Here is a 19,625-nt window from a genome sequence, read left to right as displayed (position 1 = left end):
TTCCGATATCTCTGAAAGATCAGCACAAATCCATTCAATGTGGCCGTTTTCGAACGCATTGAAGCCAGTGCAGATTCAACTGTTTTTAAAAAGTCAAATCTACAGCAGTTGCTGGATTGTCAAATCTGCAGCCCCCTTTTGACAAAATACACGTGGATTAGTCAGTTAGACGATTAAATTCTGACTATCAAATGGAAACAACATAGACTACCCCCTAAGTCTACATGTACCATTATGGGCCATGATGATGCAATTTAGTAGAGACATGCATATTGGGTATGGTATATGAAGTTGACCTGTCTAGGTCAGATCAAAAGGTCAACATGCATAAAATCAACAGAATATCACACACAGAATATCTACATGAAAAGAGGTCAATGTGAATTTTCCACTTTCTTTGGTGTCACATGAACCCTCAATTAGTGTACCACAACCCCTCGCATGGTTTGCCACGTTTAATGTTTGAAAATCAGAAATAAGGGGGATTTCACTATTCAATCCAGGGAAATGGATGGGATTTCCATTTGCAGATACGGCTGTTTGAAGGCTGAATCTGCACATGTGAATTTCAACATTTTTCAAATTAGTGGCAATTTCTGTGGAAAAAGATGTGGATATTCCAATTGTTTCTTAAATTCGGAATCCCACCGTTCAAAATCCCGACAAGGGGGGTGGGTAGGGGGTGGTGCTGCGCTCGCCACACTGCAGGCCTGGTGCCTCGTTACGCTCGGCACACTAATTTATTTTCCCTCTGTGGGTGTCGTGGACATCCGTAGAGGGAGAAAGTGTCGGGATTTCAGCGGTTGGTATTTTGAACGCCGGGATTATAACAGCTACCTGAAACACGCAGACTATAACATGTGTCCCAAGTAAAAAAAAAAAAAAATAGGGGTACAACTAGACCCATAGCGAAGGTGGTCTGTGGGCTTCTGGTAATCTGACCGTGTGTCCAGACTGTCATGCATAAAAAAAATACACATTTAATGGCTCGGATCTGAAGCCATTTATTAAATGTAAAACAAAAGCATATTTTGGTAATCCTGGCCTGCTAAATACACTGAATGTGAAATGAATTTAGTGAGAGAATCCATTTCTCCCATTTCACCAATACCTTAGCAGGACATCTTGCAAAACGGACAAAATAAAAATGGCTCCTTCAACTTCTATGGCTGCAACAAGCTTTTCGCACTGCCTGCTGGGTAAAATCTAGCTTTTTTTTTTTTGTGTGTAAACATATGGTCTATAGGTCAATGTCAGTGTCCCCTGACCGTCTAGAGTACAACTGCAAATAAAAAAAATGATAATCGGGTCCCATCCATGACACGCAAGGCAACTTTGTCCAGATACCATAGACCCTCCCTACAGCACATTGCAGCCAAGCAGTCACTCTGTGTGCAAAGCAGCGTCTGTGGCTTGCAGTGAGGTAATAAAGTGGTCCGCAGAGGTCTCCGTAAGAGATAGTCCATTCGCCTACACAACATAAAGGATGCTACACGTATGCAGGCAACAGAACTAGGCAAAAAATAAAACTACGCAGCTGTAAGCGTTGCCACTGTGCAGAAAAGAAAAGTATGTAGTGTTAGCGGATTGTTGTCACGGCTTTGAAAGGCAACTTTAACGCTTGGAGCAGAGGGCGCTTGGTAATATTGCCCCCTACGTTGGCACAGTGGTCTGCTCTGCATGGAATGACCCAACCGCTCAGCAGGAGGGGGGATTGAAAAAAAACCAAAGCTCTAAGGAGATCTTCATTGTTCTGGTCCCCTACCATGCAACACAAGGTCATTTAAAAATAAAAGTTAATTGGTTCAGATGGAGATGATAACAGGAAAGCAAATAAAACCAGTCTAAAAATAACAGGACAGGAAGAAGCTCGAGATGGAATTTGTGACCGTGAAACTAGGATGCGAGCGGTGAACGGCAGTCTGTGAGAAACAGGAACGGGAAAAGGCTTCCTTTTCTTGGGTATGGGTCGACCCAATTGAGGTCGGCATGCACTGGGTCGACCACTGAAGGTCGACACCCAAAATAGTTTGACATGGCTATGGTTGACAGGGCTGAAAAGGTCAACACAAGCATTAGGTCAACAATGGCATGGTTGACTTGAGGTTTTCACCATTTTTTTGTCCCGCATGGCAACATAGTCTACATGGACACTGGTCAAAGAAAACCCTGTCCCCCACCACGGTAGGGCATGAAATACGGCCTGTCAGCACATGTTGGCTCCAAAATATTGCGACACTCATAGTGTCAACCTTGCCATTGTTGACTTATGGATTGTGTTGACCTTCCAACCCTGTTGAGCTTACCCATGTCGACCTATTTCAGGTTTCGGCCTAAGCCCTGTTGACCTTCAGTGGTTAGCCCAATGCATGTCAACTGAAATAGGGTAAGACCTAGTGACCGTATTCCCCTTTTCTTTGCGGGAGGACGGACAGTCAATGTGTCGACCCTCTGCTATGGCATATACAACAGGCAGGCAGCAGAATTTCAGGTCAGAGATCACTGTAACATGTCATCGGAACCCCTATGGGTTGTTAGTGAGATTAGTGCCCTTTAAGAGGATGTGGTGCAGGGTCATATAGCAGGAACCCCAGAAGGCTCTGACAGGGATTAGGAGAAGGGGATTCCCTGGAGATCCTTTTGCGGTGTATGACTCCATAACCGGCTCTCACACCGGTTCCTTGTCTGCTCTTGCTAGCTTCTCCTTCACCTCCAGAGGAAGGGTGTTAAACAAGTCCTCCTCCACCACAAGTCCGCTGCGCTTCAGGAGGTGGCACTCTCCCAGCTCCACGGGGAGGCACTCGAGCCTGTTGCCTCGCAGCTCCATCTGAGTCAGGTTGGTGAGCTCGCCGACTCTGGAAGGGAGAGACTGCAGGGCGTTGTTCCCCAGGTTCAGGGTACGCAGTTTCTTGCACTGGAAAAGCTCCGGGGGAAGGTTCTCAATCTGTCGGAGGAAGGGAAAGTTAATGGCTGCATTAGTTTATGGGCAAATTAGTGATAATAGCTACTTACAGTGCGTTAGCATAAAACACAAAACGAGGGAATTTGTATAGTGTTCTTATACTAATGCTGGCATAATAGTAATGTGTAACCGTTCTTGCCGCCGCCCCCCCCCCCCCCCATCTAATTAAATTAGAGTGCTGAACCAGTATACGTGGAAGGCTGGCCAGTCAGATGATTACTACTGATGAAGGCAGAAGGCTCCTCAAATTGGTCATACAGGCTGTCAGCCAGTGCCAGAATGGGGTTCATTTAGGAAGATGGGAGTTCTACTGAGGATGGGTTGTTGCCCATAGCAACCAATCAGAATCCGATTCATTATTAGCACCTTCTAGAACACATGTCTTAAACCTGTGGCCCTCCAGATGTTGTAGAACTACATGTCCCAGCATGCCCTGACAGTTTTGGCATGCTCTCATAGGAAAAAATGTGGCAATGCATGTTGGAACATGTAGTTTCACAACATCTGGATGGCCACAGGTTGAAGACCCATGTTCTAGAAGATAATAGATAGAATCTGATTGTATGTCCAGAACAACATCCCATTGATGCAAATCTGGCCACATGTAGCTGGCCGAACAGATAACCACCCATAAAATTTCAATCTGGCGCCTGGTAGCGTGGTGTCTTATGTCAGCACGGACGGGGTACTGGTGAGCATCACCAGACAGCACGGACGGTGTACTGGTGAGCATCGCCGGGCAGCACGGACGGTGTACTGGTGAGCATTGCCGGGCAGCACGGACGGTGTACTGGACGGTGTACTGGTGAGCATCGCCGGGCAGCACGGACGGTGTACTGGTGAGCATCGCCGGGCAGCACGGACGGTGTACTGGTGAGCATCGCCGGGCAGCACGGACGGTGTACTGGTGAGCATCGCCGGGCAGCACGGACGGTGTACTGGTGAGCATCGCCGGGCAGCACGGACGGTGTACTGGTGAGCATTGCTGCCTCACAGCACTGAAGTCATGGGTTCAATTCCCACCATGGCTCTAACTGTGCGGACTTTGGGGTTTATTCTAGTTCACTCGCAAAGGCACAAACACTCTCTAATGGACAAAACCATGTGCACTACAGGTGGGGCTAATGTAACATGTGCAGAGAGAGTTAGATATGGGTGTTTTATTATTTCTGTGCAGGGTAAATACTGGCTGTTTTATTTTTACACTGCAATATAGATATCAGTTTGAAGTACAAACCCCACCCAAATCTAACTTTCTCTGCACATGCTAAATCTGCCCCACCTGCAGTGCACATGGTTTTGTCCATTAGAGAGCGATTGTGCCTTTGCGAGTGAACTAGAATAACCCCCTTTATATATTCATATATTCTCCCCGTGCTTGCGTGGGTTTCCTCCAGGTGCTCAGATTTCCTCTGGTTGGTCAATTGGACTACAACAAAAATTATCCCTAGAATGAATGTGCGTGTACATGGGTGTGGATCGTTAGGTCGACCACTAAAGCTTGATGGGCATTAGTTCAACACACTCAACACGACACAAGCATTAGGTTGACAGTCAAAAGTTCGACTTGGGTTTTCACTTTGTCCTGAGCGTCGACACAGTCAACATGGGCATTGGTGCACGGCGTTCGCTCACCATGCTTTGGGCATGGTGCCTTGCTACGCTCGGCACACTATTATATTCTGCCTACACACCCCAGTGGATGGTAAGGCATAGAATAGCGCCTGTCGGCAAAAAACAAAAGTGAAAAAGCCATGTTGACCTTTTGACTGTCGACCTATTGGCTATGTTGACATTTTCAGTGTGTCAACATAAGGCATGTCGACCTTTAGTGGTCGCCCTAGTGACAGTGTACATGTGGTAGGGAATATAGAGTGTAAGCTCCACTGGGGCAGGGACTGATGTGAATGTTCAAATATTCTCTGTACAGCGCTGCGGAGTATGTGTGCGCTATATAAATAACTGGTGGTAATAATAATTATGTCATCTGTGGCCATTAATTGACCACATATGAATAAAACTGGCCATATATAAATGAAGGATAATCATAAATTTAGCAACAAGCTCGATAATGATCCAATATAATCGGCAATATTACCCTGTATGACGTCAGCACTGGATTTACATTGTTGTAAATACTTATTCTGTGGAACAGACGCCATCTCCGCTGTAGTGCACCGCAACATGTCTAACCTTGCATTTGCCCTTTTTTTATTGCTAAATAGATGCTTTTGTGCGGATAATGTACATTCTAGCACCATGCACCTTTCAAAACCCCGTGCAGTTCCTCTTTCCTGCCTGGGGTGTCGCTGTCTGCTTTGGTGCTTATTAGTACAGTCTGGTCTGAAGTGAGATACAAGCCACAATGTGAGAGACCACAGCAGACAGTGACACCCCTGTCAGGGAAGAGTAACTGCATGCGTTTTGAAAGATGCAGGGTGTTAGAATGAACACTATTATCGGTTATCAAAACACAGCCTCTGCGTCTTTCACTGAAACTAACTCCAGACCAAAAAATAAAAAAAATAACTATGAGTGCCCATTAGGATCAGCATAGTGATAAAAACTCTCAAACACATAAGTTAAGATGTTTTGTGTCCCACTGTGTCTCTACAGCAGCACCATGCACCTGCAGACAGCATTATCAGCGGTAACACAGATACACCAGCATTAATCAGTCATGCAGGTGAACACGTAATAGGAGTCAGGAGAACTGAGGTATGAAACAGTTAATACATTCGCTAAACATACAAATGCACTGCCAGGTGAACTGCTCAACAACAGACTCATATACCAGCCACCCACACGACCAGCACACCAGGGAATGCAGGGCGAGGCAAGACTGATGCCTGATACAAGTCATGGTGTAGGGGATAGAGGCCAGAGAAGTGCAGAAAGGAATGGGGGTGATTAGCAGGCTTCCCTTCGCTAATCCAATACAAGCTTTTCACACACTCATCTCCTATCTCCGGCCTCATCTCCCTTTACACTCCCGCCCATCATCTTGATACTTATGTCGGTGTCCTCTGCTGATGCAGCTATGTTAATGTACCCTGTACTTGTGGTGGTTCTTGACTGACCTGCAGCAGTATGTTACAGATTGCTGCAGCTGAATCTGCCTGTGATACAGTCACATGGAATATACAGTAGTAGGAAACAGAAATCCCCAGCACGCGATTGTACAGTACTATCCTGGGATATACAATACGATGCAAGGAATTAGATGCCAGTTACCCGCTGCATCAATGGGTGGCAAAAAAATAAAATAAAATCACCATCCATCTAACATGTCGACATTACCCTGTATCTTGAGAACGGGATACGGTCATTAGGTCGACAGGCTCAGGAGGTTGACAAGCATTAGGTCGACAATGGGAAAAGTTGACGGACCAAAGGTTGACATGAGTTTTTCATGTTTTTGTTTTTTGAACCGACAGGCAGTATTTCACACCTTACCATCCACTAGGACATGGCGGGAGAATATAATAGTGTGCCAAGAGCAGCGAGGCACTGTGCCCGAAGCATGGCGGGCGCAGAGACCCATGCGAGGGGACGCGGTACACTTAGATGGTGTCCCTGTCGACAATCGGAATAAAAAACACTTGTAAAACTCATGTCGATCTTTTGACTGTCAACCTTCGCACTGTTGCCCTAATGCATGTCGACATTCCGACTCTGTCGACCTATTTCAGATGTCGAACTAATGCATGACCTTCATACAGCCGCCCATACCGCCTCGGTGCTGTGAGCCAGTAATGTAACCATGACACCATCCGTATCTCCCCAACAGGATGGATAAGAACGACTTTTAACCAATATCAGAAAAAAACCCTTGGCATTAATTATTATCCAGGGAGACTCGATTTCACGGCCGGCGCTCAAGCTGTGTAGTACTGCGGCTTCATGATAAGTAACAAAAACAGAGTTAATCAATTATTAAAACACCTTTTACGGAAAAAAATCCAGCCCTTAAGTGTGAAATGAGAATTGTGTTACTTAGCAGAGATGTATTAACATCAGCGCTGTGTGCGTTTTCCTACTTAACGGCCGGAGGGACGGGCTCAGTTCAGTGGAATAGCTAAGTATTGGCACAAAGCAGAATAACTCATTTTGTATTTTCCAGCAATAAGTGCGGAATTATATTTAACTGTTTCTGACAGATTAGGTTTACGATATTCTAGGTAGCACTGTATGGGCGGGATAAGGTTGCTAGGTCGACATACTTTAAGTTGACCACGAAAGGTCGACTCTGCTTAGGTCAACATGGCTACAGTTGACAGGGTCCGAAGGGCGACAATGGGAAGGTCGACAGTGAAAATTTTGACATAATAATAAGCCGCAAGGTACTGTACCTGAAGCATGGTGAGTGCAGCGAGCCGCTCAAGGGGACGCGATACACTGATACGGTGTACATGACGACCAATTTCAAAATTCAGAAAAAAAAAAAAAACACGATACTCATGTCGACTTTTTTGACCTTCGACCTTCCCATTGTCTACCTAATGCTCAGAATGGGGTTGACTATTCAAGCGCGGTGCTAAATTGGCCAATGCCGGTACTCCCAGGTGTACGGTCATGAGTACCGGTATTTTTCGACTTAATTGCCCCGCGGCAATGCCGTTTCACGCCCTAGTTTTGTCGTATTTCTGCTCACCCCCCAGGATAGGTAAGAGCAGAAATACACTCGTTAGCGGTAGCAGCGCTACAATTAGAGCAGCGCCGGAAGTGCCCTCTTGGCGCTATTCACCTAGTATTGAATAAAACCACCCCAATGTGTCTATACTGACTTCGGAATGATTGCAGCGTCAAGTCTGTACCGAGTAAGGTGGCCAATCCCAGGATCGGCCGTATCCCGGGATTTGACCCCCAAAACACAAGGATTTCAATCCCGGGATTAGACTGCGAATGCGCAGTCTAATGCCAGGCAGTGTCTGAGCACTCACTCAGACACTGCCCAGCTGTTCCCGGTGTCCGGCCTGCGACTCTGCACAGCGTGTCAGTCAGAGATCACGCTGCACAGGCTGAACAATCACTCTGCCCCCCCACAGCCACACACATCGCTACCCTGTCAGGCTCATAGACACCCCAGCTGCCGCACAGGCACCAGCCCACACAGCTCCCGGGGCATCTTGGGATCAGCATTTTTCAATCCCTGATTCCAGGATTGAAAAATGCCTCAGGATTGGCTTCCCTAGTACCGAGGCACCAGCAATATATTATTGGTTATCAAGGCGATCTGTTTGGGTAACTAGTAAATGATGGGGCAGCTCTGACTATACGTTCCAATGACGTTTTCCAAGGACACTGCACAAACCCAATTACAATGATCTGGACCTTATTAAAAAGCTCAGGGATGGAATTCAAGAATGTTGTGAATTTTCCCTGCTATAGGCAAAGCTTTCTTAATAATGTTAGCGGAAACTTGATTACAGCATTTAAAAAAAAAAAACACAAGAAAGGTCGACTGAGAACTGGAGGGGAAAAACAAAACAAAATGAGGTTTGACTATTTTACAGCAAAAACAAACATTTCCAAGACTTACGCCAAAAATAAAACAGCTCTACTCCTCATCTGCTGATGAAAATGGTCTACTTTACTTATTTGGCCATGCATCATTGGGTCGTCCAATATTAAAGTTGTCATGCATTGGGTCCACCACAGAAGGTCGACACCTGAAATAGGTCGATGTGGCTAAGGTTGACCGTGTTGGAAGGTCGACACAAGCATTAGGTCGACAGTCAAAAGGACAAATCCTTTTGACTGTCGGCCTAATGCTTGGGGCGTGGAGCGAGAAAAGAATAGTGTGCCAAGCATAACGAGGCACCGTGCCCAAAGCATGGTGACCAGACGCGGTACACTTTAATGGTGAAAACTCAACGATATGACTGTCGACCTAGGCATTGTTGACTTAATGCTTGTGTTGACCTTGGCTATGTCGACCTATTTCCTGTGTCAACCTAATGCAGTTTGACCCAATATATATTGAACTGACGACTGTATACCATTTTGACTATCTAGTCAAAATCGAATGGCCAAATTGCACCGTATGTGCACGGTTTTCCCACAGGATATAACTGGCACTAGGCTGGGGGGGCTGTTTAAGTCCGAGCGCTTCAGTACACCGCAAAGCACTCACACATAACTGGCTGCACATCCAGACACAGACCGGCCATGTTTCAGGTCCCAGTTACTGCCTGCGACTTTACACAGCTGCTGTGTCCCTCCCTCGAGCCTGTGTTGTCCGGACAGCTCCCACAAAACACTGCAGCAACGCTCCGTCACTGCCCCCACCAGTTCGGAAACAGCGATCGAAGTTTCGGAGCTGGTGCATGCACAGAAGAGGTGGAAATTGACAGTTAGCAATCTACGCACTTCAGTGTCTGGGACTGAATCAGGCCCTAAGATGTAAAATTGAGGAAGAAAAGTGTCCATCATCGAAATCATGACAGACATCTGGTGTCACATGGAGACAATAGGACAGGTGGATGCAGACACATATGTAAATATCAATATAAACTACAAGTAGTAACAATAGCAAATACTCACGTGGTTAGCAGTTACAGCGAAATACTGCAAGTTCTGGAGCTGCCCAATATCCGGTGGGATGCCACTCAAGGTATTGTGGCTCAGGTCCAGATGTCGGAGCTTTCGGCAGAAGAAGAGCTGTGTTGGTATTTTATCTATCTTGTTCCGGTTAAGGTAAAGTCGCTCGAGGTTTGCCAAATTGCCAATCTGAATCGGTATGTAGGCAATATGGTTGTACCAGAGCTTCAGGCAGGTCAGTCTGTGCAAGTGCTGGAAGCTAATGATCTCCTCAATAGTCTTCAGATTATTGTCCTTCAAATCGATTTCCTGAAGGTTGTGGAGGCTGAAAATGGAGTGAGGGATCCTCTCCAAGTCACAGCGTACTAGCTCCAGCTCAGTCAGGTTCACCATTTTCTTAAGACTGTTCAGCACCATCAATTTGGTACCCTCATTGTTGACCGAAAGCTTCTGCAGATGGACACCTACATCGGTCACCACCTGAGGTAATTTAGTGAGGTTACTCTTCAATCTCAACACTTTCAGCCTCTTTAGCTCTCGGAGTCCATCAATGACAATGTACCGGTTATTCTCGGCACTCAAATTACCGGTCAAGTGCAGCTCCTCAAGCGTTTTCAAGCTATAGATCCACAATGGAATCTCCTTGATATCTGTGAATTTGATGTGTAAGGACTTCAGATTCTCTCTGAGGAAGGCGAGAGCTGGAGCCTCAATTTTAGCAGCTGTGTGGTACAGCCAAAGTTCCTTTAATCCAGTGAGCTGGGCTATGCTGGGAGGAATGGTGACATCGGGTATTAGTTCAAGTTTCAGCACCTCCAGCTCCACCAGGTCAAACACAGTGTCTGGTATCCCGCTCAACATGAAAAGGTGCAACTCGAGTTTGTCCTGAGAGTTCTTGGTGATGCGTTGGCGCAGCTTGTCCAATGTCCACTCGTGATTGAGGTTAAGTTGCCTGAGCTTGTTCTCAGACACTTCTGACAAAAAGACAGCAAATCGCTTGGAATACAGCGGATCGTACTGGTCTATGAGATGCAGCATGAAGGCAAAGTCGTTCTTCACGTCCGGGATGTCACTGTAACTGCTCTCCTCGCGGATTGACTCGAAAGAGTATTTTTTAAGGGATCGTCTCAGCATCCACCAGAGAGTGTACACACAGACCAGACCGTAGAAGCCCACCAGGCTGATGTAAAAAGAAGCCAAGATTTTGAAAAGGGTGGCCAGTGGGTGGGCACAGCGATACATCCGATAGCCAGTGAGGCTCTCAATGTCCACCTTACAGTCCACGTCGAAGGTGATGCTGCTGACATAATACACCGTGTAGCAAAGTATCAGAATAAACTTAATGACTTTGATAATTGTTTGTCGCATGTACAGCCTGTATACTATATCGCCTTCTTCCACGTGTGTCCTAAACTTCTTCACCTTTTCGAATAAGGCTTTCGCCTGCTCCCCCTCCTTTTTATCGAGCAATCCGGTCTCCGACCTATCGACAATGCCTTGTTCTACTCTTGACTTACTCCTTTGGAGCATGGGCACTGTGGCTTCGACGTCTTCGCTGGCCGTGGAAGACTTCTTGTCCACCGAGCCATTCATCTTTCCCGCAGTAGGTTTGGAATCACTTTCCTCCACAACGGTTTCAGACAGGGCTCGGGTAGTCCAAGGCGAGTCAAAGCATTTAAGAAGTATGGAGACGAAGTGCTCTAATTTGGAGCTGGTTCGGGGGAACTTGAACCAAAAGTTGCTGCATGCCAGGAAGATCAAAGTGTGCAACAACACAAGGTAGGGAAAATACTTCGCAAACCAGTGCAGCCGGTTCTCGTAGCACACTGCGTCAACGTAGTTGTACTGATGCCTGTCCAGGTCGTACTTGATCCCTGTGGGCCCTAATTCGGGCGAAGGCACCAAGCTGGCGTTGGCGTATTCAGCTTCTACCGGTGTCCAAGCCCTGTAGGAATCATTGCAGCTGTCGTGAGTGACCCATTTACAAGGAAGGCATATCATCTTGTCCTGGGTGACCTGTAGTGTACCTCCAAACACGGCAATCATGAGCATGACGATGGAAATGTAGTCCGTGAAGACATCCCACCACGGTTTCAGGATACGGTAAGCTGGCTGGGTGTCGGCAAAATACCGGAGCTCTGTCACGGGAATCATGGCTCACCTGGAAACGACCAAAACACAAGAGGTTTCACTACAGTGCGGAATACTAGAGCGCAAGCTCTGTGTCTATTTATAACACTGCAAATGGTAAGAAAAGCCACAATGAGATTAAGATAGAAGAAACGGCAAAAAGGGAATTGAAGAGAGTTTCCAGAAACCATATCCCGCCCCCAAAAACCTTTAGCTGAGCATATACAGAAATTTGTCAAATTCCTCCCACTAGAATTGAATTAATAAGGATGTTTCGGCCACGATATGCTCTCAATGTCCCATAACAAGGACTGGAAAATGCAATTCTCAGAGGCTTTAGCTACATAGTAACCAAGGGCTCTGAAAAAAAAACCCACAGCAAATAGCTGTTGCCCTTTGTCCAGAGCAGGGAAGTAAAACCCAAACACGACAGTCATTCTCAGCCACAAAAATAATAATAAAATAATATAAACAGCTGAATAGGAGATATCATTGACAGGAAACCACATGCTGGGTCTGGGAATAACATGTCTATTGGCAGGGGACAGTCTCCTCTACATTTAACCTCTCGATTCCTGGAGTGTGCATAGGAGAAGGACTAGTTATGCTATGCAGGTTTGCGGCACTCCAGCTGATGAACTACAAGACCCAACATACCTTCCTCAGTCGACAGGCTGATGGGGACTACACATGTAGCGATTAAGGGATATTCTCTAAGCGATCTCACTAGATTGCTTCGAAAATGCAGCTACATTGCTCCGTGTGTACGGGGCAGCGTTGAGCAACGATGCGCACTCCCACATCATTGCCAGCGGCCGGCGCGACGGGGTGGGCGGCTTTCCTTAGCATACTGCTATGGAATGTGGTCCACTCCCCCGGGAAAATAGCTTAGATGGGCAAAAATTGCTCAGTGTGTATGGACCTTTAGGGGGGTATGCAATGTGTTCCGACGTGGGGAAATAGCGGCAGCTCCCTAATCAATGCTGTCATTAGCAACAGCATTAAAGCGGGATCACAGCAGAACGGGCCCGACTTTAGAGGCTGTCTGACCCGTTCTGCCGATAACGGCCGTGGATTGTAGCGATCCCGGCCGCAGATCACCAATCCACGGCCGTTTTCCGAATCCCGCCTGTCGTTCTGCAGTCGATCAGACCGCAAATGGGCCAGGATCGCAGCTGTCAGCGGGGATCAACAGCTGTGACCCCGGATTGCAGACCCCCCTTAGGCTGCTATACACAAATTATATGTGCTGGAAACAATGGGGCAGATGTATTAAGCCAGGCGAAGAGATAAACTGGAGATAAAGTGGAAGGAGATAACACACCAGCCAATCAGCTGTGTTTGAAATATGACAGTTGGGAGTTGATTGGCCGGTGCGTTATCTCCTTCCAATTTATCTCCTCACCAGGCTTAATACATCTGCCCCAAAGTAACATGAAACCCTATACAGATTAGTGAATCCTGGGTAATGAATTAACTGAAGTAGGCTGGGTGGCCTTTTAAAGACGTAAGAGAATGCTGGGAAATTGCTGGGGTTTAATAAACAGACTTCCCACACAGCGCTGGTATGTGGGCTGAACCATGCCATTCGCAGGCACACAGAAGGTCCCCTTTCAGCGGACCAAGCAACTCATTGGTAAATATAGCACTAGCACCCTTAATAGAAATTTTACAAGCGGCACCCATGAAGTCTTACTGCTGGGATTCTTGGGATGCCCAAACCGCACACTGCCAATATCACTAAGTGACTGCAGTCACTGGCATAATGCACACAGTGAGAAACCACCTGCAGTATAGCTGCTGCTACACAAGAGGGAAATGTAACTACTACACAAAAAAAAATAAACTGCAATAGGTCTACATACATATAGTAGCTGAATCCTTTTAAATGTCTATGTGGTAAGAGATGGGAGTTCTCTTGAAGATGATAGGTTACCCATAGCAACCAATCAGATTCTACTTAATTATGTAGCACCTTCTAGAAGATAATAGTTAGAATCTTATTGGTTGCTATAGACAACATCCCATCTTCAACAGAACTCCCATCTTAGTAAATATAACCCTGTGGTGGTGTTGGGAGACTGAATCGGCCGCCATTGCCTTATATTGCTGCATGCTGATCTGACAATAACAAATCACTAAGGGTAATACAGCAGGAGCATGTAGGAAAATCAACAGTAGAGCTCCACTTGCTCTGACATAAAGCAGACACTCCAACGCCAGACTTCCAGTGATGTTCTCTCACATTTCTTAGGCTGGCAGCCATTATGAGAGAGACTCCCTCCACCCAGCCCTCAGAAGTGACACTGCATTTACACCTGCTATTATCGTCTGCTATCAGCTACTGCAGACACGGGTCAGACGCACTTAGCTTCAAAAGTGATAAAATGGAGAGTGATAAACAACCAGCCAATCAGCTCCTGCCTGACATTTTTTTCAAACACAGTCTGTGACATGGCAGGTAGGAGCTGATTGGCTGGCTGTTTACCACTCTCCATTTTATCACTTTTAGGAGCTTCGTGCATCTGGTCCATAGTCTCTGCATATTCCTGCAATATATATGCCAGCCACGCACTAGTTGACCCAATAACACTGCCCGTGTGCCCAGACACAGGGTTCATTTATGAGGTTTCTAAACAAGCTGGATTGGCCTGTTTAGTGCTCTGACTAACAGGCCAAGAATGGAGTATAAAAATGCTTACGTAACTAATCTAAATACACAGGGTTCATCTAACTGGGAGAAAAGTAACCTGAAGGCAACCGTAATAAAAGGTATCTTTATTTATGAAGACAACAGGACAAAGGGCTACTGATCACCTGCTTCCTCCCCACCAAAAAGATCTAAAAATCCTTTATTGATCGCAATTTTAATCTCAGATATTTTTTTCTCCCATTTGTAACCAAAAATCTGCCCGAAAATCCCAAACTCACAGGCAAGTCATTATTTATTGCAGAATGTGGCGCTCTTTTATTCTTTAGAACAGGCACGGCCAAACTATGGCCCTCCAGCTAAAACTATGGCAAGGCATTCTGGGATGTGATTCAGGAAAATGGGAGCACATAAGCGTTATTTCACACACTACGTAACTTACCGGATGGCAAAAAGCCGGACAAAGTTTAGTTTTTTTGCTGGACAGCAGCATCTTTCACATGCACTATTTTTTAGCCGGATTTAATGGTGTGCTTATAAAAATATAGTTGTCAAATTAATTCTGGGGGCGGGGCTTATATATGATGTCAAATTGGGGACGGGGAGAGCTAAACCTGCACACCGAAAATTGGTGTGTGAAAGGCCCCTATCTCCGTGTGCACATGGAGATGTTAGCACGGCCCAGCAGCCATCCATTTCAGTGGACAGATCCGGCTGCTACTCGGTGGCCGGCCCATGTGAAAGTACCCGTAAGCTGTCACTGGTAATTAAGAAGTCCGGTGCGGCATTTGCTGTCCGGTAGGAACCACAGTGCGTGAATAACTCTCTCCAAGCTTCATACATTGACCCCTTTACAACATACACGGGAAGACTCTCTCGTGCCTCCTACTCTTCCAGCACACAAGAGCTGGTCAGTACAAGAAGGAATACCCATCACCTACATGTTAGGCATCCAGCGCTAAACCAATATTCAGCTCAAGCAACATTTCACCAGTCAACGAGATGAATACACAGAGGGGGAGGAATCCCATACTGAGGAACGCGTCTCCTTAGCTATACAAGAACTTTGTAGGATATTGTAAAGAGGACGTCAGATAATCCTATGGCACATGCCTTTTGTATGTTGTAAAATGTGACCTGGGAAAAGTGCATAAAAAGTGGGGAAACCATCCTGGACCCCCCCAAAAGGACAACTGAGGTAGCAGGACCATATAGAAGGCTGTTCGCGGCCATAGGAAATGTGGTTCTGGTTGTTAGGGCGACAGTGAGTTGATAGGGTCAACACTATTGGTCGACATTGTCAAATGGCTGACACAAGCAGTAGGTCGACATGGCAATGGTTTACAGGAAATGGTTGAGGTTTTTCACAATTTTTTTCATACAGAACCCGCCGAGCGATGCACCAAATGAGGGTACTGGTTACACCAATTGGGGGTCCATGTTGTCCACATATAAATTTGGACTCATGTCAACATTTTCCTGTGATCATTATTTCCATGCAAACCTATTGTTTGTGACCGTTTGTCAAAGTTGGCTCAGTGTGAGTCTACCTAGCGGCTTTCAAAAAGGTAATAAGAATAGCCACTGTTGTTCAGCAAATTCTAGTCTTGCCAGCATTTTAGAGTACAGAAAAAGGTCTGTATAGTAATACAGTCATTTGTATATAGTGATCATTCTAGCACCCTGCACCTTTCTAAATTTGTGCAGTTCCTCTTCCCTGCCAGGGGTGTCGCTGTCTGCTGTGGTGCTTCTAGCACAGGTTTGGTCTGCATATCAGTGCTGAAATACAAACTACACTGTGATAGAAGCACCACAGCAGACAGCGACACCACAGGCAGGAAAGAGGAACCACAGATTTTGAAAAGCGCAGGTAGGGTGGCCAATCCCAGGATTTGGCCCTAAAATTGCCTGGACTTTAATACCAAGATCGGAGGTTCCATCCCTTGGATTTCAGGATTAGATGCTGTCCGGCTGTTCTGATGCCGGCGTACACCTCTGCGCAGCATAATCAAAGGTCATGTTGTGCAACCCGCCAGCCACACCGCAGCATCCCTGTCCTCTGCCTGCCCATGTAAGTAAATGTGCCGGGCGTCCGGTTTGGGGTATTAGGGAGACCAATACCAGCAAGTGCACAGGAGGTTGGGGGATCGCCCATAAGCAAAGCCCGAGGAGCAGATATATATTAAGTTATATCGCCCATTGGCTGTGCTACATTTTACTTGCAGGTAATGCAACAATTCTGCCAAATACCAGGCCAGCAGTTTCTAAGGACTGAAGTTAGACATTAACAGTCATTTGATGAAGCGTGCCCTGGATATGCTGGCACGGGGTGGTGAAGAAGGTGTGACAGCCACTGCTGAGTCAGCTGGACCTACTTACATCTGGTCAGACATAAGCCCTGTAAGGAGAGCACCACCAAGAGGTCTAAAGGTGCCCATACACGTTACAACAATTGCATGCGATCCAAAACTAGTTAAAAAAGTATGAGCAGCGCATACATTTTGTACTGTGTGATGGGAAGTGCGCGGTAGTGTGTATGGGCACCTTCAGACACATGACACGTTGGCTGCTACCCCCAATGTACCCACTTACCTTGGATTAGAGGCAGCGCTATCTATGCTGACACTTGGTGTGACACAGTGGGCGTAAAGAGGTGATGAACCGGCAATATTCGCAGGTCCTTAACTCCATGGGAGCAAATACACCTTTATAAAAGGAAGAAACAATGCATTAAACCAGGAATATACTGCAGAGTATTACTGAAGCTATACAGTGTAATACTTCTCATTCTCGCACCCTGCTTCTTCCAAAACCCGTGCAGTTCCTCTTCCCTGTCTGCGGTGTCACTCTCTGCTGTGGTGCTGCTAGCTTAGATCTAGTCTGCATACCAGTGCTGGAATACAGACCACGCTGTGCTAGAAGCACAGGAAAAAAAAAACACCCCATGCCGGGAAAAGGAACTGCAGTGGTTTTGGAAGATGCAGGTGCTACAATGAGCACTCGGGTAATACAGAGGTGGTAACTAATCTGACCTTACTTCCAGGACACCACAATACTCTACATAAATGGCTATATTAGGGGTAATCAATAGTTATTTTCTGTGTACCATAAAAGGATGACAAATGTCAGCTGTGAGTAATCACTTCTACACTATAGCAGCAGGAGAGGGGTCAGAGAGAGATTGGATCAGCATATGCAGTGAGGTGGGGTCACCCAGCCCATAAGGGGTGTACGCACTCTGAGTTTGCCTTGCTATTCGAGATTGAATCACACTCAAGGCAAACGCATATAGTACTGATCTGTGTCATAGTCTATTTTTCTATTAGATTTTGATGCCACGGGGCCACGCATCGGGACTAATCGAAATTGAATGCATTCGACTTCCCTTCGATTTTGAAATAGACCACATTGCATGGTGTGTACGGGGCAATACACAGACTGGTGCATTTTGGTGCAGGCAGGAGGAGAAGATAACCAACAGTCACACACAGCTACAAGGGAATACGGGTGTGACACTTCTTTATATATATCATCCATGTCAATAGGATATATATATATATATATATATATATATATATATATATATATATAGTCAGGGTTTAAAGTGGTCATGCAGAGCTGGGGGAACTCATTTCTCTATACCACCTAATTACTCCCCCTCTCCTCATAAGGAAGAGGTAGGGCAAACGGTAGGGTTAAAAATGAGGAGGTTAACATTTTCCACCTCCCCATTAGAGATGGTGGAACTCAGTGCCACCCAGTCCGCCCTCACTTTAACCCCTGTATATAGTACACAGTTATGCGGTAATATTGAATACAGAGGGATAACCCGTCCCCCTGCAGGCTGCCTCCCACACCCTCACCTGCTGTCCCGGGCTGCAGCCGGTCCCCTGTTCTCTCCAATCCGCAACACTCCACATCCCCACCCCGGAAGTGACGCCGAGTCCCGGGAACAGGCCGGTGGTATTCCCGGGGCTGGGCCTGGGAGCCGGTATCCGGCCGCGGAGGGCGGATAGCCTGTCCATGGGACTGGCACATTTGGGTTTGGGGGAGGAGGCATGATGCCTCCGCCACCATCTTTGTCCTTGGCAGAGGAGTGGAAGGCGCGCCGCTGTGTGTCGACGTTACCTGAGCTGCCTCCTTCGGAGGGATACCACATGGTTAATATCCGTGCCGTTACCTCTTCCCCACAGTGCGTTCGTCGTGCCTGTAATGGTGCAGGAGTAACAGAGGGAGTCGCTGCATGCGGTGCGGGCGACGCTTCTCCTGCGTGTCTACACTTGGCCACCGGCAGGAGGCGCTGTAACAGGTGGGTTGATTCCTCACTGTCTCTGGGATACGGTCATTAGGTCGACCCTATTAAGGTCGACATGCATTGTGTCAACAGGCTTTAGGTCGACATGGGTAAGGTTAACAATAGGAAGGTCGAAAATCAAAAGGTCGACTTGAGTCTTTAACTTTTTTTGAGCCGCCATGTGCCGACAAGTGATATTTCATGCCCTACCATTCACTACGGCATGGTGGGAGAAGATATTAGTGTGCCAAACGCAGTTAGCGGACGCGGTACACTTAGATTGTGCCCGTGTCGAAAATTAGGGACAAAAAAGGGAAACTCAAGTTGATCTAACGCTTGTTGACCTTACCCATGTCGACCTATTTCATATGTCAACCTTCAGGGTCGATCCAATATATGTAGTGTTCCCGCTAGGCTGTTTTAGCGGGGCACTGCGCCCTGCCCGATTTCTAAAGGGCAAAATGCGCCCTGCCCCTCCAGCAGCGCCCCGCTAAAAGAGCCTGCTGCCTGTCTAATGTTGTGCCCGGGGAAGCTCCAGGCACCGCAATCTCGGCGGCGCTAGGCTTCCCCGGCAGCTCACGGACTACGGAGGAAGCCCGGGCACGCCCGCTTTGGTGATGCGGCGGGCTGTGCATGCACGCTTTGGTGATGCGGCGGCCCGGGCACGCCTCCTCTGGTGACGCGGCGGCCCGGGCACGCCTCCTCTGGTGACGCGGCGGCCCGGGCACGCCTCCCCTGGTGACGCGGCGGCCCGGGCACGCCTCCCCTGGTGACGCGGCGGCCCGGGCACGCCTCCCCTGGTGACGCAGCGGCCCGAGAACGCCTCCTCTGGTGACGCGGCGGCCCGGGCACGCCCCCAGCTGTGACGTCGGTGTGCCCGGTCCGCCCCCCAGCGCCCTGCCCGGTGTCACTCCTAGAGTGAACACTAATATGTTGACCTAAATTGGGTCGACTCAATGATCCATACCCCTGTCTCTCACTTGGTTTCGGTTGTTAGGTTAATAGTCAATAGGTCGACCACTTTTGGTTGACAGGCAAAAGGTTGA

The 19,625-nt window shown here is 47.3% G+C and overlaps 2 protein-coding genes across 2 annotated transcripts in view; one reads left to right on the top strand and one right to left on the bottom strand.

The window, feature by feature from the left end:
* Positions 1–988: 988 nt before the first annotated feature.
* Positions 989–18,325, bottom strand: LRRC8A (leucine rich repeat containing 8 VRAC subunit A). Its single transcript, XM_083158722.1, has 4 exons — positions 18,149–18,325; positions 16,878–16,990; positions 9,509–11,666; positions 989–2,944 (listed from the first exon to the last, which is right to left on the bottom strand). The coding sequence occupies exons 3-4, from the start codon at positions 11,657–11,659 to the stop codon at positions 2,669–2,671; spliced, it is 2,427 nt and encodes an 808-aa protein (XP_083014848.1). The 5' UTR covers positions 11,660–11,666; positions 16,878–16,990; positions 18,149–18,325; the 3' UTR covers positions 989–2,668.
* KYAT1 (kynurenine aminotransferase 1) overlaps positions 18,255–19,625 on the top strand; it is a 41,571-nt gene continuing 40,200 nt past the window's right edge. The window contains exon 1 of the mRNA XM_083158724.1: positions 18,255–18,594. The gene's annotated coding sequence lies outside the window, so the exon portion shown is untranslated. The remainder of the gene's footprint in view (positions 18,595–19,625) is intronic.

The sequence above is a fragment of the Crinia signifera genome, chromosome 9 (genome assembly GCF_055691185.1).
Source record: "Crinia signifera chromosome 9, ASM5569118v1, whole genome shotgun sequence".
NCBI classification, from domain to species: Eukaryota; Metazoa; Chordata; class Amphibia; order Anura; family Myobatrachidae; genus Crinia; species Crinia signifera.
This window is presented reverse-complemented; position numbering and strand designations above follow the sequence as displayed.